Genomic DNA, 21,265 nt, shown 5'->3' with positions numbered 1-21,265 from the left:
ATGCATATTTCCACATTGCAATTTATCCCCCACACAGGAGGTATCTGTGCTTTGTGGTAAATCACGGTCGCTACCAGTTTACTGTCCTTCCCTTTGGTCTTTCCTCGGCCCCTCGCGTCTTCACGAAGTGTATGGCGGTCGTCGCTGCTTTCCTGCGCCGTCGTCGAATACACGTCTTCCCTTACCTCGATGACTGGCTTATCCGAGGGGCTTCGGAGGCACAGGTGCTCAGCCATGTCGCCATCATCAGGGAGCTGTTTGTGCGTCTAGGCTTGATCATCAATTTGGACAAGTCCACCCTGGTGCCTACGCAGAGGATAGAATTTGTCGGGGCAATGCTGGACTCCAACCTTGCAACAGCCAGTTTGCCCCTGCACTGGTTCCAAGCCATAGTCTCCCTTGTCGAAAGTCTCCAAAGCTTTCCAACCACTTCTGCTCGTACTTCCCTTGCTCTCCTGGGGCACATGGCTGCATGCACTTTCATCACAAGGCATGCAAGACTGCGAATGCGCCCTCTGCAAACCTGGCTCGCATCGGTCTATCGGCCGGGCAGGGACGCCATAGACACAATCCTGACAATTCCGCCGGATGTTCTAGGCTCCCTCGACTGGTGGAAGACGTCATCCCGAGTGTGTGCGGGCATGCCGTTTCATCCTCCCCACCCCTCCATATCCCTAACAACGGACGCGTCCTCGCTGGGCTGGGGTGCCCACCTAGGGCTCCTGCGCACTCCTTTGGTCACCACTGGAGCTGACGCTCCACATCAATGTGCGAGAGCTGAGAGTGGTCTGGCTGGCATGCGAAGCGTTTCAGCGCCATCTACACGGCCGTTGTGTTGCAGTGTTCATGGACAACACAATGGCCATGTATTACATCAACAAGCAGGGCAGGACCCAGTCCTCCCCTCTGTGTCAGGAAGCGATATGCCTGTGGGACTTCTGCATAGCCCACTCCATACATCTAGTGGCCTCCTTTCTCCTGGGGGTACGGAATACCCTCGCAGATCACCTGAGCAGGTCCTTCCTATCTCACGAATGGTCCATCCATCCGGACATTCTCCATTCGATTTTCCGGAGGTGGGGCTATCCCCACATAGACCTGTTTGCATCCAGAATGAACAGGAAATGCCAGGTGTTCTGCTCCCTACAGGGTCACTCCCCGGACTCCCTGTCGGACGCGTTCCTGATTCCGTGGACGGGCCACCTCTGTTACACCTTTCCACCGTTCCCTCTTGTCCACCGAGTCCTGCTCAAGCTCCGAAGGGACAGAGCTCGCCTCATCCTGATTGCTCCGGCTTGGCCAAGGCAGCACTGGTACACCATGCTGCTCGCCCTGTCCCTGGCAGACTTGATTCCCCTGCCGCTCTGGCTGGACCTGATCACACAAGATTTTGGCAGGATGTACCATCCGGACCTGCGGTCCCTTCCTCTGACTGCATGGCTCCTGTCTGAATAAACCAGTCGGAGTTGCGCTGTTCCGCCGCAGTACAGCAGGTGTTGCTGGGGAGCAGGAAGTCCTCCACGCGCTCGACATACCTCGCAAAATGGAAGCGCTTCTGCCACTGGTGTAACCAGCACAGCCATTCTCCGCATTCTGCATTAGTCCCCACTATCCTGGACTACATGGTCTCTTAAACAGCAGGGGTTGGCGATCTCCTCTCTGTGAGTATATCTTGCGGCTATATCCACCTTCCATCCGGGGGAAGCTGGCAGTTCCGTTTTTTGTCACCCTATAGTTTCCAGATTCCTCAAGCGCTTGGAGCGACTATACCCACAGGTCAAACGGCCTACCCCTACCTGGGACCTGAACCTCGTCTTAACCAGGCTCATGGGGCCCCCTTTCGAGCCTTTGGCCACATGCTCGCTGCTGTACCTGTCCTGGAAAACAGCTTTCCTAGTCGCTATCACTTCGGCTAGACGAGTCTCAGAGCTTCATGTATTGAGTGTGGATCCTCCATATACTGTGTTCCATAAGGACAAGGTACAGCTGTGACCGCACCCGGCATTCCTCCCTAAGGTCGTCTCCACCTTTCACGTTAACCAGGACATCTTCCTGCCAGTCTTTTGTCCAAAGCCACATTCATTGCGACGAGAGCAACAGCTCCATACTTTGGATGTCCGAAGGGCTCTTGCCTTCTACATCGAGAGGACCAAGCCCTTCTGGTGCTCACCTCAGCTATTCGTGGCGGTGGCGGAACGTATGAAGGGCATGGCAATCTCCCCCAGTGTATTGCATCTTGGGTTACATCGTGTATTCGGGCTTGCTATGACTTGGCTCATGCTCAGGGGGGCCATCTCACTGCCCACTCTACCCAGGCTCAAGCCTCATCTGCCGCGTTCTTGGCCCATGTTCCCATGCAGGACATCTGCCGTGCGGCCACCTGGTCTTCCATCCGTACGTTTGCATCGCACTACGCATTGGTCCAACAGTCTAGAGTTGATGCCGCCTTTGGCTCAGCGGTCTTACGTTCCGCAACATCTCGCTCCGACCCCACCGCCTAGGTAAGACTTGGGAATCACCTAATTGGAATGGATATGAATGGATATGAGCACTCGAAGAAGAAAAGACGGTTACTCACCTTTGTAACTGTTGTTCTTCGAGATGTGTTGCTCATATCCATTCCACACCCACCCTCCTTCCCCACTGTCGAAGTAGCCGGCAAGAAGGAACTGAGGAGCGGATGAGCCAGCAGGGGTATATATCAGGCGCCATACCGGCGCCACTCCAGGAAGCGACCTGCCGGCCTACCGAGTGTTGCTAGGGTAAAAAGTCTCTGATGAACATGCACGCGGCGCGCACACACCAATTGGAATGGATATGAGCAACACATCTCGAAGAACAATAGTTACAAAGGTGAGTAACCGTCTTTTGCTCATGCCTTATGATATTCTGTAATTACATGAGCACTTGCTATTTTTTTTCCCCTACAGGACCCCTGCCTCTTTCAGTGCCCAAGAAGGATGGTGTTATAGGAATGAATCAGTATTGTATAGTTAACGAGGCTAGTGTCTGTGGAATCCCTTCTTATTTGTTGCAGAAATTGGAATGCATGTAGTGAATGAGGCAGGCGATTACAGGATGAGAAAGGAAGTTGAATGCCACCCTAGAGAATTGGATTCTATCCCTGCCTATGCATGTAGTTCCTATGTGATGCTGAGCAAGTAATAAAGAAACAATTTCATATTAACTACTAATTGTGCTCTCCTCCTTTTCTGGGTGCCTAATGTGAGGCACCAGAGGTCAGAGATGCGGAAGTGCTGAGTGCTCACAAGTGCAACAAAAGTAAACTAGAATTGTGCTACAAACATATAAAGCTCTACGAAATTCTAATACCTCTGAAGAATCAGTCCCTATATGTGTTAAGCTCGGCACCCAAAATTAATGGACACTTTTATGACAATTTTACCTTAATCATTCTGCCTCAATTCCCCAGCTACAAAATAGTGACAACACCTGATCTCCCTGGAGCATTAAGAAAATAAATTCATGCTTTGAAACACTCAAATATTATGATGAAAGCACCATGGAAATGTCTGTGAGGAAATTAATAATTTTGTATTTGTTGATTACTGATTACTCTCGCCCCTTGCTCCACCAATATGGCCACCAGGTGCCCGTTATCTACCGGGTAATGAGCGTTGGGGTAGGGCGGAGGTTCGATCACTGGATGCCCTGGGGGGGGTGTCAAGTGCCCACGGGTAGCGACGGAGAGCACGCAAGCAATCACTCTTAGTGTTTAAGAGAATAAGGGTTTATTAAATGAATCACAGATAATGATAAGGGAGAACACGATCAGTTACATCTGGGGCTTACAACACACTACCAAAGCAAATAATACAAATACTGCAATTACAAATAAAAGCTGGCCCTGGTATTTTTCTAAGTCCCAATAGTTATCTAAATCATTCCAGGGGTTAGTAGAAGTGATATTGGTGCTATTAGTAATCATAAGTGCAGCAACTAATTTCCCTAAATAAATTGTGAGGCTTAACTGATCCCCCTTGCTTTCAAGAGTTCCTGGTCAACGGGTTTCCCCTAGCAGGAATCTTGGGGCGGCTAGAATCAGTCTTTGCCTCTTATCTACCAGTACAGAATACTTAACAGCTAATTATACTTACACATACAAACCACAAAAGTTTCATTACGGCCGGCAACCGGTTAGGCTTCAGGAAACGCGTGAGCCGAGAGAGCATGCAGGGTGATCAGGCCTGGATACGGTTTCGACAGGAATTCGGGGGCTCTCTGCCCGTCCCCGAGAGGGGACCGGCAATATATAGTAAATTTGTCGTCATAGTTTGTGATAAGCCAATTGAGGGGTTGCGAGTGACATATGCCCATACAAGGGAGGCAGACGGGCTTTAACATCTTTACCCAGGAAGCGACTGTTGTCAGGGGAACTTGGTCTCTTCAGGCTGGCTAACCACAAGGCTTCCTGTTGCAAGTTCTGCTTTCTGAGCGTGACAGGTGGCAGTTCTGAGGGCTGGGGGAAAAATCCGTTGGGGGGGGGTGGAGGCCGGAGCACCCGTAGTCTGGCCCTGGGGCCCCACTTGGGGGTCTAACAGTATTCAGTGTGGGATTGGGATGGCATATGTTAAATAAGGCCTGATTACCATACATTGAATGAGGAGGATGAAAAGAAATAATGAATAACTACTCATTAAGTGAATGAGGCAAAGGTCATGTGAAAAAAATGGTATGTGATAATGTAATTATAGACTGCATTATAGTGTGCACGTACAAGGTACGGGGAATTAATGTTGCAAATGCCTTAATTCTGGCATTTTCTAACTTTTGATTTTGCAAGCTGAATGCTCTTAACCTAGTATTTTGGGATGTAATAGTTCAGTAGTTTGTCAGCTTCTCACTTGTTTGTGAGAGCCTTCTGTGCTAGTTAATGTGAGATGAAAACATCTTAAAAATAAGAATGTGTGAGTGTAAAACCACAAAAATTGGCAGTGGGACTCCAGCTGTAGAATGTGAAACTATTGTTAATTCCATTTTTTTAAAGTTGACTGGTTTTCAAAAGGCCATACCAGATAAAATGATCAAAGGGTACAATGCACCCAGTAACGATTAACACCTGTCTTTACTCACTTGGTGTTGGGAACTCCATGTGCTGTGATTCTGTCTTGTTGCCTGCTCCAATTCTAAAAAACTATACATTTCCCAGGAGAGTACCTATTCGGTTTCCAGGTTCCCAGTAGAGTAATTCTGTCTCCGATCTGTGTACTCTCTTGGATCGGACTCCCAGGTGTTGGGTCTTTGGCTGATTCGCTCATCAGGAATGAAGCAGCTGGGTTTCAGCAGTTGGGTATTTAGTCAGAACTTTGTTTACAAAGAGGTGGAAAGGTTGGAAGCTGAACCGAGAGGTGGGAACTGGGTCTTTTATGGAACTTGGAGGGATGATTTTGGCACCTGGAAAAGATGCAAGTTAGAATTCTTGACATAGGGGATGTGAGGATGTGGATTTTACCGTTGGTTGAATTTGTATTCTGCTCTTTAGATAATTAGACTTAAATTTTCTTAACATTGTTCTATTTTTATTTAATATAATGACTCCCCTCTTCAACATGGGAAAAAGTGCTACATTAATGTTCTATGGGAGAGCTCAAAAAAAAAACCAACTTGGAACAATTAAAATAAAGAACAAAAAAATGATTTTTCTTATCCTTAAAAATTTGGCAATAGTCAAAATTTTGAACAAGTACTGATTTTAAAAACTTCTGATTTTTTTTACAGTATAATTAATGGATTTGCCTTACCATTAAAAGAAGAGCACAAAATTTTCTTATTGAAGGTGTTATTACCTTTGCATAAAGTGAAATCGCTCAGTGTCTACCACCCACAGGTAAATTAATTTGTTTATGAAGTGTTATAGATTCTGTTCCACAGGATGGTCCAGGGTATAAAATGCTGAACTCGGAGTCCGGAGAGCTGGGATTTATTTCCAGCTCTGCTATTGGCCTGCTGTCTGACCTTATCCAAGTCGCTTCCCTTCTCTCTGACTTGGTTTCTTCATCTGTAAAATGGGGTAAAGATACTCTTTTTAAAAGTGTTCTGAGATCTGAGGATGAAAAGCACTGTATTATATCATAGAAAATCTTATCCTTTTAATGAGACTGTCTCTTTAGTAGATCTTTTTTAAAAAGATCCATAATATGTGGTATGTTTTACTTGGATAATTTAATAGTTCAGTTTGTTGCAACTTTTTGATGCCCTGGATGTTTTGCTAAATCACTGTTTCTTCAACATGGATTCATTAAGTGGATGTTACTGAAGAGGTGGAGTAAAAAACCAAATACCTAAAAAAGACCAAAAAGAACTGAAGTGTTCAAACAATCTGGGTAATAACATTAGGACCGCTCCTCTGTTGTTGCTTTCAAACTCCGTGAACCTTTCTTAGGCTCACAGTAGAGAGCCCCAAAGGATTCTAGATTTTGAACAGCACTGCAATATGCTGAAAATCTGTCAAGAAAAAGCTCCTTTTAGATATCCAGGAAATTGTTCAGAAAATCAGCCCCGTTCCCAATCACTTTTTAATGAATAAATACCCCATATAGAAAGCACTGTCTTTTCATGTAAATTTGATAAATAGTTGTATTAAATTTAAACCAGTTTTTACGTGAAAATTCTGTTCTAGTAATTGCTTTGACCCATTTTTAACTTAATGTGTTAATTTCACTTTATTAGAATAAATCAAAGATCAAGAAATAGAATTTGAATCTTAATCTAGGACTTCATCTGAAGTTTCTGTGAGGAGATGAATTTCAGAATTGGGACCAAAATAAGTCTGGAATGAAGAATCAAATGACCAGTTAAGAACAGCTGTGATTTGTGTGGGGATTTTTTCCTCAGCAACTCAGAAAATAGTCTAAAAATTATCCTGCAACCGGCCCTACACCACAGTCCTTTGTAACCTCAAAGGATTGAGAGGTTTGTGAGAATTACTGTTTCCTCACTGGTGCTGTGTCGCTAGGATTCCCGAGAGCACACATGTCCAACAGTTCTGTGCACTGCAGTGTGCTGATTCTTTTCCAGAATGCAAACATGCTGAAGCCACCCAACTTTTGTTCTAGACCCTTACTTACTCACTATGCAAGCAAGCGTATTGGAATACAGTTTTTTCAAAATCTTTTGGTTCATTTCAAGATCTTTATCGGCGTGTCTTTATTTAAAAAGAAACAGCAGTAAAACATGCAAATATGGTGATAGGGGATCAGATCGCTGGTTCATCTTGTCTAGTGTCCTGTTTGTGACAGTGACCAGTACCAGCTGCATCAGTAAACTGCAAGAAACCACATAGTGGGCAATTATGGTACTCAGAGGAAGTCTCCTCCTACTTCCCATTAGGGGTTGGATTATGATTGACGCATGAGTGTTTCTATCAATTCCAAAACCAGGGATTAATCAGAGGTCAAAGCTTTTCCATGGCAATGGAAATAATGTCCTGATTATTCTTCAAGACAGTTCACATAAAGGAAACAGAGAGAGGAATAGGGAGAGTTGTGGTGCTCCTTCTACTCCTCCACAGCCCAGAAGGAACTTTAGATTTGCTAGATAGCCAGGAACCCCACATTGTACCTGCAGAAAATACCAGGCCTTTTGAAACAGGAATTCCTTCGTTCAGACTGTGTACACCTACAGTTAAGAACTTGGGCATCAGAAGAGAAGTGTAGTTCAACATGGATTCTTCATTAACCTCTGATACAGTTTGGTATCCTGACAGAACTCAGCCAGGATATTTCATTCACTGATCTGGTCAAATCTGCATTTCAGGTGTGAGGGAAAACAAAACTCTCTTTGAGGCAGGAATTGCCTCTTTATGCAACGGCTAGCACAATGGAGCCCTGACCTTGAGATGCTATTGTGATACAAATATTATAATAATCCCAAAGTTCTAGGGACTTCGGCTAGAAGGTTTGAGTAGAGTCCTACAACTAAGCACCATAGAAACATGACACGAGCCATAGCAGTGTTTTCTGAACAGGCACAATGGATCCTCCATTTGAGTGTAGGTGCCAATTTTAATCACAATGATTAAATTAGATAAGTGTGTGGCTGGTTTTTCTAGTTGCCATTACCTCTAAAAGGCAAGTTTTAGAATTAGTTCCTACAGCCATACAAGAATCACACTGCTTTTGTCATGAGGAAAAAGTTCTTATAGTCCAAAAACCTTTGTGTTTCAAGGAAGTTCCTCTTTACACAAGTGGTGGAATAGTTCTCTCTCCATTGTGTTCTAACTCTTGGATGGTTGGGGCATAAATGGGCATTCCTAGGGCACTAAAGATATACCTCAAGCATGTGAAGTACATACACCAACTGTACCCTGTTCATCTAATTCTGTCCAACATTTCAAGGTGTTCGGGCCTCAAGGTTGTAGCAGTCAAGACATAAAAACACTGCACCATTTGGCATGCTAAGCACCAGGGAAACTATTCACAGAAGTCCCTAGAGGCACTGGAGAAAAAAGTCTCTTCTCTAAACTGTGGAAGATCTGCAAGTTACCATTCCTCTGCAAAGGCATCCTTTGGTAGGAAGGTGCCTCTGTGTTGATTCTCACATAACTCCTTAGTTTATAAAGCTCTGCTTTGTATGGGGGCAGCTTTCATTCCTGCCTGCTATTCTACTATAAGAATTAAACTCTTTATATCTTTTTCCCTCCCTACTTCTGGAATTAACTTCTGGCTACATCCCATGAGTAATGAATGATGAAAGAAGCTGTGCAATAGAATGAGAAATTTCTTTCCTGATAATTTTCTTTCTATTAACAGCTTCTCTCCTAATTCAACCCACCATGGTAGTCTGGTAAATGACCAGACTATACATTGAATTTTTTTCTAATACATTAGTACATTCTATCAGGTTGTCTTAATACTAGTAATTGGCTGCTGTAGTGTTTCTATAGCTGTGATAAGAACTTTCTGATGACCTGAGCTGAAGGTTGAAACATAATGCTGGAGCCTCCAGCAACAATACTGAACCGCTTCCAAATTCCACAGGTGGAGGGGCATTAGCCCCTGAGTCACAAATTCAGAGAGAAGCTGGTATCAGAGAGAAAATTATCAAGTAATAAATTTCTCATTCATGCATCTGTTGGAACTCTAAGCAAGACTTCTCGCATCAGTGCATCTAGCCTTTAACTTGCTGCTGCGTCTGTCATAAGTCCCCTGTGCAAGGATCATGTGGGGAGAGGTGTCCAGGCATGCCACTTACTCTCTTATGATTTTGAACAGAAGATTTATCTAGTTGGAACGAAGCAAAAAGGAGAGTAGCTGTTTGTCAGGGATCTGACAAAAACCAAGAAATAAGGAATTTACAGTAAATCCGTGCGTTGACATTTGTCTCAGATCCTTCATGTAGTTCATTGATCTTTTGAAGGAACTTAGTTATTACAGAAGTGAAGGACTAAATAGGATTGGTTTACAGGTGCTATGCAGTGTTCCCCATGCAGCTCCCAATGAACTTCAGTCCTGACTTTGTAACACCTTGTTCTGGCATTACTTCAATGCTGGACTATGATCAAAAAGTGCCATTGTGACACATTGTGTCTATTACAAAAACATTATACAAATGAAGACTAGGATAAAACCACCAAAACTCATCCCTTAACCTTTAAGTATAATATTTGAAGGTAATGCATTCAGAATTGGCTTTAATTGTTTTTAACTAATTTAATTCTTTACTTTCAGATAATGTGTGAATTTTTTTCTTCTCACCTCTATATAAAATGTTTAAAATTAGCCATGGTTGACTTATCTTCCTCATGTTCTCTGATGAATTAGAGACAATATGTTTCTTCTCTCCAGCTACATCCCAGTTCCCAGAGAATTCAGAGCATTCCAGATCTACATTATATGAGAAATATTGTAAACTGACAATTTTTTATAAGAAGAGACACCTGACTCTTATCCAGTGAGTCTAGTTCAAACAAATTGCATGCACCTTGGAACAGTTCTACTGGTTTAAATTGATACTTAAGTCACAACCTCCCTTCCTCTCTTCATCCTTTTTTTTTTTAATTATTATTTTTACTTCCAGGGAGCACAGAATCTATTCCTCAGCCCTTTACTTCATTTGTCCTTTTCAGCTCTTCCTTTTCTTCCCTTTCAAAAAAATAAAATAAAAATTTGAGACTGGATAGAATCTTAAGCAACCAGCTTCAGGGCCGAGCCAAAACTTCTATGGGGGAAACACTAACTTCCAGGCCTCCTTCCCATTCCACCTCTGGTGAGGCACCGAGGTTTCCCAATTGTTGAACAATGTCTTAGGTATGGTGCACATGAGATCAGCCTTTTCCTTTGCCACCCCCACTCTGCTTCTTTCCTGTATGACCAGGATCTCAGTTGGAGACATGGTTCTATCCCCATTGTTTTTCTTTCAGTCTTTTGGGCTTCAAACTCCCTTCATCTTCCTGTGCTCTGCTGTCAGCCAAGAAGACTTTGAACTGCCAACAGTTGTTCTTCGGTAACAAGAAAATATCCAGTCTCTGCCTCTCTCATCTGCCTGTGTCAGACAGGAAGGCTTTTTAGTGCTCATTGGCTACTGGGGACAAAAATCTCACCACAAAAACAAAACATAGACTCTTTTCAGTCACCACCTGGAGCATATGCCTCTTTTTAAGTTTTAGCTAGAAGGCGTTATCGGGGCTGTTCTTCACATCATGCTGCCTCAGCTGATCACTCCACCTGTCCATTCACATTCCTTGTTTCCCAACCCTTTGTTTTCTAGGCATCCCTGTGAGTGACTTGATTAAAGATTGATCATTTTCTTTCCAGCGAAGTGGAAATCTTTTAGTTGATCAGAAGACCTTCTCCTAATTCCGTCAGCTGTATGCTTGTTTTCTGGAGTACAGAAAGCAATCTCGTTTGGGATTTAGGCTCAGGTATGCCTCTAGTCCCTTTGTCTGCAGGGCAGAAGGGTTCTTTCTGAGTTCTTCAAACTGTCGAATCTCATATCTGTGAGGTTCCAGGCTTGAAATCAATTGCTCAAGAAACTTCATGTACTAGTGCAACAGGACACTCTAAAAGTTTGATTCTGCTTTCAGAAGCACTGGGCTTTTGCAGTGGATGGAAATGACAGGCTTCCATCAGAGTAGTTAATTTACAGGATAAAGACAATGGGTGGATTGTGTGAGCCAGCAAAAGCTGACCCTGGAAGAGCCTGAAGCTGAAGGTTTTCCAGTCCATTCCACAGCATCAGAGTAATCCATCAGTGGATTAGTTTGCAACCAGAAACTCAGCAAAAAAAAAATAAAAAAATCCAGATTTTCTTTCAGTGATCCACCCTATTAGTTTGGATATTTTTTCAGTATATTGGGGGAGAGACTTGGGCAGTGACATTCCATCCATTCCTCTGACTTGCAAAATCCAGTAGCACATATAGAAGAGTCTTTTTTATGACACGCTTCTGAGACCTTATGAATCTGGCTCTCCATGTTGGAAGCTGTCTATAAGGTTGACACTCCTTCATCCAAAGGTAACTTAGTGTTATTGCCTTCAGAGTGAACATCACAGGTTCTTGACGAAAGGAACTGGTTTAAAATCTACGGAGTGAAAAGAGTTCTGTAGCAGGACATACATCAGGCTCTAGAAACTATTTAAAAGTTGATGTTCTGCTAAGAGCTTTGAGGGATTTTTGAGTCTGTCTGCTCTTTCCAAGGAATGAACCAGGGTTTCACCCTTGTATCTAAGTGGTTTAAATCTCAGAAAGCGTCACTGTCCAGCCTTACACTCTACTGGGGAAAAGCAGCTTTAAACTTTTTCTCCAGGTGGTGATAAATCCCTGTGAATTTTGACTGCTGCAAGCTCATGTTTCCTCCTCCTTGGTGAAAGCACCCTTTTAGTTGGGAAAATTACTAGGAGAGTTGGTAAATTAATCTCTTTGATCCTCCTTATGTAATGTGTTAGTGGTTGTGTGTGTGTTCCTCACCTAACTCAGAGATGCATATTAATAAGCTTTTCCTCCAAACCAAGATCTTTGTGAAAGCACAAACTTCATGCTTTGACACTTGCAGAATTTTTATCTGCAGTATGCTAAAAGTTTCAGAGTTTAACAAGCCGTTATTTCTACATGTCAAGGGCCCTAACAGAGGCCCTCTTTCCTTTAACACTTCAGTACTAGACATTGGCTTTAGAATATTTGCCTAATTTACAAGATGACAAGATAACCCCTGCACAGAAATAAGAGGGCATTTGAGCAGAGGCCTACAGTGTATCTTGAGTAGAAAGGGCTGAGGCATCTGTCCAAGGAATCTGTAGAGCTGCTTCCTGGTCAGTACTTACCGCATTTGGGTGTTCACTATAAAGTCAGTCTCTTCTCAGAGGAAGAGGCCATATATTGACAGAGCATTTTTAGGCAGCAACTTGAAGTAAACCTTTCTAAGTTGGCACTAGTTGCCACATCTGTGCACTCTGGTTCATTATAGGATGGGTGTAAAGGAGAGCTTCAACAAGAGAGAATTACTTATTGGCATTGATCAGTTTTCACTTTCCACATCTTGATACTACCCTCCTCCCCTCATATTTTTAGGGTTGTATGGTTTTTGTAGAAAGAATCATGATTGATTGTATAAGAGAGGTGTTGGCTCCTTTGTATATTCTGAAAAGATGCAGTATTTTTATCTCCATGTTTTCTGATAAATGGAAACATACCACGTTCAGTTACTGAGAAGAGAAAATTACAGTAAAGAGAATTACTGGTAAGTTCTTTCTTCTTGTGAGGCAAAAAATATATAAAGTTTGAGATTATAAAGATGTCTTCTCTTTTTTCCAAGAAACAATATTAAGGAACTTAATTTTTTGAACAATCGTGAGACTGAGTACGTTCATAAGCCAGTAGAAAAGAATGTGAAAATAATAGTGGGATATTAGTCAAGTAAAATATTATGAAAACATTGTTAAAGATCTACTGTAACTCAGAAAATATTGTATTTGATACTTTGAAAGTATGATTATACCACTGCTGTTTAAAGTGTGTCTGAAAAATACAGGAATAAAAATTATTCAGATATTTTTACTACATGTAATAGTTGAAGGTGTTTTTCCCTGAATTTGGAAAATTTCTCAATTTTTAATGTTAACAAAATTTGTATGTGGCATATGCTTAAATTGAAATACTTTGGTTTAACTATTAATATACACTTCCTCTTTTTTCTATTTAGTTGGCATACTGTGTAGTTCAGTTTTTAGAAAAGGACAGCACGCTTACTGAACCAGTAAGTTTATTTTACTGTTTTATCATATTAACTCATTTTGAAGCATTAATAACATTTTGATTTGCACCGTTTATAATGTTTGTTTCACCTAAAAATCATTCCAAAATAATAGATTGATTTTATTAAGAGCAAAGTTCTTTAAATTTCTAATTAATAAAATGTATTTTTAAAATTGTTTGAATGATCCCTTGAATGAGCTGCTCACTAAGTCGACATAGTTGGTACCTCCCCCAATAATGGTACAGTGAGCAATTTTTACTTCACTGAGACAATGTCCATTAGTAAAATTAGCATAGCTAGAACAACTGATCAAAATAAATATCTGACAAGAATGCATATTCATTTTAGAAAGCTTAGCATTTTGATCACCTCGCATGATTGTTATATGTGCTAAATCAACATTGTAGTCTAGTTGCTCACTCCCCCAAGGAAAGAAAATATTTCCTCCTGTTGTTGTTATGGTGAAGATGAGCAAGTAGATTTTGCACCTGCTAGTAAATTTTCATAACAATTTATACGGCTGCACTGAGGACATTATTGCAGATTATGACCATTCAGTTTCGGAGTTAAAAATGTATGCAGTTCTCTAATGTATAATGCTGAACTATCATTTTACTTGTCCTGACATTCAATATCTTTTCATAAGCTTTAGCTTTTAATTTATATACATATTTCTCCTTCCACCTGTCTCTCTCTGCTTTTTTCTTCCCTCCTCTTCTGAAAAATGTGAAGTATTATTTCACTTCCCTAATAAGGTAAAGGAAAATTATCTATTTGATAGAATGGCTAATGTTAAAGATTTTCACACCTTTTAAAATTATATACCTATACATTATCTGTACATATTTATACTTGAAAAGATGATTCTGTAAAAAAAAAAAAAAAAAAAACCTAATATTTTAGTGTTCTTCTTCGAGGGCTTGCTCATGTTGATTCCATTGTAGGTGTGCGCACACCCACATGCGCAGTCATCGGAGACTTTTGCCTTAGCAGTTCCCGTAGGGCCAGCTGTGGCGCTCTCTGAAGTACCGCACTCATGCCATGGTGTATCAGGTGCTGCCAGCATGTGCCCTCTCAGTTCCTTCTTACCACCTGTGATGGTCAGTCAGAGCACCTCCATCCCTTGCTTCTTGATCAGAGGTTTCTCTTTTATCTTAGCCTTGTGCTTCTAGCTGAAAATATTTTAATCATTTGTTAGTTGGTTAAGTACCTGTTAAGTGTTCAGTTAGTGTCCCAGCGGGGACTTTGCCCCAGGAGGAGCCCTGGTCTCCAGGTTTCAAGCCCTGCTCTTTGTGTAACAGGCCTATGCCTGTTAGTGACCTGGACAACAGTTGTCTACAGAGCCTTGGGGAACCCCACATAAAGGAGTGCTGTTGCATCTGCCAGAACTTTTGTCCTCAGACACAAAGAGAGCACAACATATTCCTCGTGCCCCTCGTGATGCAGTGCTGCCCAATGCCCAGCTTTGGAGCAGACACAGGCCAAACCAGCACCCAGCACATCAGCTATGGTACATAGTGCACCCATGGCACTGAGCTTCTCCTGGCACCCTTCCCCGGTGATGAAGATGATGACGGCATTGAGCAAGCCCGACCAAGGGGCACTGAGCAAAAAACCTGGCTCAGGCCTTACACCCACTCTGGATCTGCAAAAGGGCTCAGCCTTGGGGAGTTCATCCCCCCGAAAGAGTCTGCCACCGACTTCAGGGAACGGTAAAGGGCCCAAACCAACGGCACAGTCAACATCCTCTGAGCCCAGAGCGCCTGGAGAGCTAAGAGTGCCTCCGCCGCAGGTGGCACTGCAGGCAGCAATGGAACTGGGTAAGGCTCTCCATGAGTGCAAGCCCACCAGCAAGGCTCACACAAAATAAGCGAGCGCCACCAGTCTCCAGAGCCAAGACAAAGCCCTAGGTCACCATGTTCTTGGTCTCTGCGTCAGCCCAGGTCTCTGGCACAATGCTCCCGATCTCTGACTTCATGCTGGATCTCAGCCAGGTGTCAGTGATCTCCCTGGCACTGGTCTTCATCGCGATGTCTGTCACCATCGCCAAGAGCACCTGGTCGCTCCTCGACGCAGCACCACTTGCCCTACTCCCAGCACCGGTCGGACTATTCACTGGCAGCAACACTAAGCCACCAGACTTAAGCCTCCACAACCCCACCTTGGTCACCAGAGGGTAACGACTTCTACAGCTCGGAAAGCGCAGTTCAGCCCCTCACCCAGATAGTATCGTGACTGGGCTCCAGAGGGTGCGTCCGCGGCATTGGTTCTGACCCAGCAGCAGGGCCAGTGGCTGACCCAATGGCCTTACTGGAATGGCTGAGGCGTTCCGTCATACTGTTGTCCCACTCCTGCCAACCTTTGGTCACCACGTCAGACATGCCAAAGTTGGACTCCACGGCACTGGTTCATTGCAGGATGCTCCAGCAGCTGCCGCAGGTGAGAAGCCGGTACCCACCCCAAGGTCACCATCTCCAATGTGTGAGGACATTGCCAGACCTGTCCTGGTCGTCCAATCATTCTCCTCTTCTCTGGATAAGGCGGTGGCAGGCCCGTCAAGCCAGATGAGCTAGATGATAGGGAGCCTCAGGCACTGCTCTGCAGGGTCACTTCCAACCTGGGCCTCAAGGTGGAGGAGATAGAGGAGCAGATGGACAAATTGTTTAATATTCTCTCAGCATCCACCCCAGCCTGCATCGTGCTCTCAGTACGCTAGGGGGCCCTGAACATTGCCAAAACCATCTGGTAAACCCCGTCCTCCATCCTGCCCACCTCTAAGAGGGCAGAAAAGAAGTATTTCATCCCTGCAAAAGGGTTTGATCACTTGTACGCCCACCTGCTACTGGGATCATTGGTCACATTGGCCCACCAGTTCCATCCCTAAAAATAAAGAGGCCAAGAGGTTGGATTTGTTTGGTCACAAAATTTATTCTACGACCAGCCTCCAGTTTCTGGTGGCGAATCACCAGAACCTTTTGGGGTCACTATAACTTTAACTTGTGGGACTCTCTCCTCAAGTTCAAGGACTCCATGTCCAAGGAGATGGTCCAGGAGTTCGCGATTCTGGTGGAAGGAGGAGGGGACTGCAGCGGCTCGGAGCTTCCTCCAGATGGCTTGGGACATGGAGGAGTCAGCTGCCCGGGTGGTCGCTTTGCCGGTGGTCATGCAGTGCAGTTCCTGCCTCCAGGAGATGCAGGCCTCTACTCAGGACCTCCCAGTTGACGGTGACAGCCTGTTCTCCAACCAAACGGATGCGCGTCTGCACGGCCTGTAGGACGTGCACGTGACCCTCTGCTTTCTGGGGATGCACACTCCTCAGGCATCAAGACAGCTATTACGGCCTTTTCCGCCAACTCAACGGTGGCATCCTCAGCAAGGGCCTGCAAGGAAACTAGACATCGGGTTTAGCCACCACCGCTCTGTCGTCCTGGTCTCCTATCCAGCCTGGCCCAGAGAAGCACCAGGGGGCGGGCCAAAAGCTCTCATTTTGAGGGTGTACTCAGGAATGACTCATCAGTCAACTGCCCAGATCCTTCCCATCTTTTCCTCAACCACCTTTTTCCCTGCCACTCAGCCTGGTGTGGATTACGTCAGGCTGCTGCCCCTCTCTCCAACCCCTCCCACTTCCCCATCCGTCTTTAGGGACCCTTCTCGTAAGCAACTCCTAGTTCAAGAAGTTGAGAAGCTCCTAAGCTAGAGGACTGTGGAAGAGATTCCTTGGGACATAGAAGGAAGAGAATTCTACTTCCGCTACTTCCTAAACCTGAAAGTGAAAGGGGGCCTCAGACCCATTCTAGGCCTGTGGGGCCTCTACAAGTCTCTCAAGAAATTGAAGTTTTGCATGGTCTCCCTGACCTCCATCGTCCCTTCCCTGGATCTGGGTTACCGGTATGTCGCTCTCGAATTAAAGGACACTTACTTTCATGTCTCCATATTCCCAGGACACAGGTGTTTCTTGCATTTCATAGTGTCTGGATGCCACTTCCAGTTCATGGCACTACCCTTTGGCTTGGCCTGTCCTGGGCCCTAGGGTGTTCACGAAATGCGTGGTGCCGGTGGCAGCCTACCTGAGGCATTGAGAGGCCAGATCTTCCTGTATCTTGACAACTGCCTCATCAAGGGCTGGTCTCCAGACCAGGTGCAAAGGAGCCTCGATTTGGTTTGCCCCACCTGCAGCGACCTGGGCCTCTTAATAAATACAGAAAAATGCACATTAACATTGGTCCAACGCATAGAGTTTATCGGAGCGGTTCTCGACTCTACGCAGGCCAGGGCCTTCCTGATGGAAGCACGTTTTCAGGCATGATTGACTTGATCTCCCTCATAGAGAGCCAACCGCTCACCACAGCCCACATGTTCCTGTGACTTATAGGCCACATGAACATACATGGTTAACCATGCCCTGATTCATCTAAAGCCTCTGCAACTGTGGCTGGCCTCAGCCTACATTCCCAGCAGGCACCCCCTGGACCGAGTGGTCACGGTGCCAAGCCATATTCTCTCATCTCTGGACTGGTGGCGGGATCCTAAGTCGGTACTGCAAGGAGTCCCCTTTGCGATCCTATCTGTTGCTCACCATAGTCTCAGATGCGTCAGATCTAGGTTGTTGAGCCCATCTGGGTGAGCTCAAACACCCAGGGCCACTAGCTGCAACATGACCTAGACCTTCATATCAATGTCAAGGATCTCAGAGCGGTTCACCTGGCCTGCCAGGCTTTCTTGCCCCACCTGGAAGGCAATCAGTTGTAGGTCCTGACAGATACTACTGTCGCAATGTATTACATCAACAGGAAGGGCGGCACCAGGTCTTCAGCCCTTTGTCAGGAAGCGCTCAGCCTCTGGGACTTTTGTGTGCTGCACGCCATTCGTTCAGTAGCTGCCCACCTGCCTGGAACCAAGAATGTCCTGGCAGATCACCTCAGCAGGACTTTCCCATCTTGCCACGAATGATCACTCCATCCGGAGATGATCAGCCTAGTTTTCCACAGGTGGGGAACCTCCCAGGTGGACCTGTTCACGTCCAGGCAGAACAGAAAGTGCCATGTGTTTTTGTTCTCTGCAGTGTAGGGACAAGGGCTCCCTGTCGGACGTCTTCCTGATCCCATGGTTGGGAGCGCTGCTATACGCCTTCCCACTGATACCGTTAATCCACACGATCTTGCTAAAGGTAAAGCAAGACAAAGCGATAGTCATCCTCATAGCCCCATCATGGCCTCGTCAACACTGGTTTGGCATGCTGCTGAGCCTTTCGGCAGTCACCCCACCACTTCGGCCAGATCTGCTGTCCCAGAACCACAGCAATCTACTGCTTCCAAACATTGTGGAGCTGCACTTGATGGCCTGGGTACTGCGTGGCTAAGTGGGGAAGAACAGCGATGTTCTGCTGGGGTCCAGCAGGTCCTGCAGGGCATCAGGAAACTCTCCACCAGGGCTACCTATGTGGCAAAGTGGAAACGGTTGGGGTGTTGGACCTTGGATTGCTGCATTCATCCAGAAGAGGCCCCACTGCAAGACATCCAGGTCTATTTGCTGCACCTTAAGCTCCAGGATCTGTTGCTATCTTTGGTCAAGGTACACCTGGCAGCCATTTTGACCTTCTGCCCTCTGTTTGAAGGCACGGTTCCTGAAATGTCTGGAGTGCCTTTACCCACGTGTCTGGGACCTGGTCCCTCCTTTGGACCTGAATCTTGTGTTGTTGAGGCTCATGGAGTCGCTCTTTGAGCCCTTGGCTTCCTGCTCCCTCCTGCTTCTCTCCTGGAAGGTATCTTTTTTGGTCACCATAACTTCAGTGCATAGGGTGTCCGAGATCAGGGCACTCGCATTGGAATCTCATTATACCTTCTAGAAGGACAAGGTCCAGCTGCATCCACACCCAGCTTTTCTGTCCAAGGTCGTGTCCCAGTTCCATGCTGGTCAAGACATATATCAACTGGGCCCTTGTCAAAAGTCTCATACCACGGATGAGGAATACAGGCTGCATACCTTGGACGTCAGATGGGCGCTGGCCTTCTACAAAGATAGAACAAAGCTGTTCCATAAGTCTATGCAATTGTTTGTTGCTGTTGCTGACAGAATGAAGGGTTGTCTAGCATCCACCCAGAGAATCTCATCCTGGATCATGGCCTGCATCCGCTACTGCTATTAGCTGGCGAAAGTGCCCCTGCCAGCGATCATGACAGCTCACTTGACTAGGGCACAGGTGTTATCAGCTGCCTTTCTTGCTCAGGTGCCGATCTTGGAAATTTGCCGTGCCGTGACCTGGTTGTCCGTCCACATCTTTCCTTTGCACTATGTGCTGACCCAGCAGCACACTCAAGATGCTGGTTTCAGCAGAGAAGTACTCCAGTCTGCAATCTTGTGAACTCCAAGCCCACCTCCGTGGATTCTGCTTGAGTCACCTACAGTGGAATCGACATGTCTGCACTTGGAGAAGAAAAAACATTTACCCACCTTTTGTAATGGCTGTTCTTTGAGATGTTGCTTATGTCCATTCCATTACCTGCCCTCCTGCCCCTCTGTTGGAGTTGTCGGCAAGAAGGAACGGAGAGCGTGCAGTGCCAGCAGTGCCTAATATACCACGGCATGAGTGTGTCACTCCGGGGGCACCATAGTCGTCCCTACAGTTACCAGTAAGGCAAAAGTCTCCAACCGCACATGTGGGTGCGTGCACACCTACAATAGAATGAGCAACACATCTCAAGGAACAGTTACAAAAGGTGGGTAACTGTTTTTGTTTTTTACTCATTGTACAGTACAAAAACACCTGTTTTTTCTCTTATGTATGTTAATTTTGAAAGAAGATATTACTCCATCCACACTAATAGTAATGTCCCAATTTTATGTAATACTAACAATCTATGGTGCATACACTATCTCTCTAGTGAATATTTAACCACACTAAACAAAATCTTCAGGCAATTTGGCTCAGCTGCTGGGTTCGGCTCAAAAGAGGTCTACCCTCGTTAACTTTTGCTTGAAATAAACAATTTGTTGGCAAATTTTTATTTTTAAAATTTAGTATGAATATTTTCTGATACTTTGGTAAGTACAGGCTTAAAGATGTTTGTCAAAAATGATTTGTTAGAATTTGTCAAAAATTATTTTCCCCGCACACAAATGGTTTTCTTAATATTTACAAATAGGAGGTTTTAATTTATGGGATATTTCCCAGGAGAGAAGTATTGGGCATCTGCATCCTTATGCAGAATACTTCCACTTAGTATTTGCTACTATTATCTAACTGCAGCAGGAACTGGAGAGGAAAACTAAAGATGGAAGGGAGAGGAGAGGGGACTGTGATGGTGAAAGGGAAGGGGAGAGAGACAGAATATATGCACAGGGTAAAAAGAACCTTGTGAAGAAAGGAAGTTAAAATATATACTGATAAAACTAAATGCAGTGCAAAATGGCAAAATATAATATAGTGAAGAAGCAATAAACTTAGAGAAGAATAGGGGCTGGCAGAGAAGAGAAATCTGATGAGAAAAAGATAAGTGGAGAAGATAAACAGCAAATTTAATATTTCTATTGTTAGAAAAAGGTCAAAATATGCAGAATGAAATAAAGGGCAGAAGGGAAAGAAAGCAAGTTTTTAAATGAGGCACAGGTGTGTTTGTCATTGATACCTGTAGATTGATAAATTACAGGAAGCTGTGTTGCTGCATGATCCCTGTCAATGTTTCAGTTCCTCAGTGCAGATTCATTGATCAACAGCTGAAAATAATGCATTGGCACAGAAGCACCAAAGTGGTGATGCCATCCCACTCCCAGATTGAGGGTGGCAAAGGAGTAGTTGTTTCTAGGGTGCTATCCTGTGGCAGGGCCCACTCAGTCCTGCCTCCGTTGAAGTCCACAAACAGCTTTCAGACCTTTTTGCTGATAAAACACAATATTATTTTCCACCACCCTTAAGCACTATATAGTCTCACCCCTTACAGTCTTGGGGAGCCCTCTGCACCTGAGGCAAGCAGGGGAGAGCGATTTCTCTCCCTTTCTCGTTCTCCTTCCCTCTTTTCCCACTTCTTTCCTGTGCCTTTTGTATCATCGGTCTGA

At 44.8% G+C, this 21,265-nt stretch overlaps 1 protein-coding gene across 3 annotated transcripts in view; it reads left to right on the top strand.

Annotated features, from left to right (window-relative positions):
- Window positions 1-21,265, top strand: part of PPP2R5C (protein phosphatase 2 regulatory subunit B'gamma) — a 188,303-nt gene that overhangs the window by 131,423 nt on the left and 35,615 nt on the right. For all 3 annotated transcript variants that reach the window (XM_030558740.1, XM_030558739.1, XM_030558741.1), the window contains 2 exons: window positions 5,740-5,848; window positions 13,160-13,213. In XM_030558740.1, the coding sequence (XP_030414600.1) occupies window positions 5,740-5,848; window positions 13,160-13,213 (163 nt within the window). The remainder of the gene's footprint in view (window positions 1-5,739; window positions 5,849-13,159; window positions 13,214-21,265) is intronic.

This window comes from Gopherus evgoodei, chromosome 4 (assembly GCF_007399415.2).
Source record: "Gopherus evgoodei ecotype Sinaloan lineage chromosome 4, rGopEvg1_v1.p, whole genome shotgun sequence".
NCBI lineage: Eukaryota > Metazoa > Chordata > Testudines > Testudinidae > Gopherus > Gopherus evgoodei.
The sequence above is the reverse complement of the archived record's forward strand: the minus strand, read 5'-3'. Positions and strand labels throughout refer to the sequence as shown.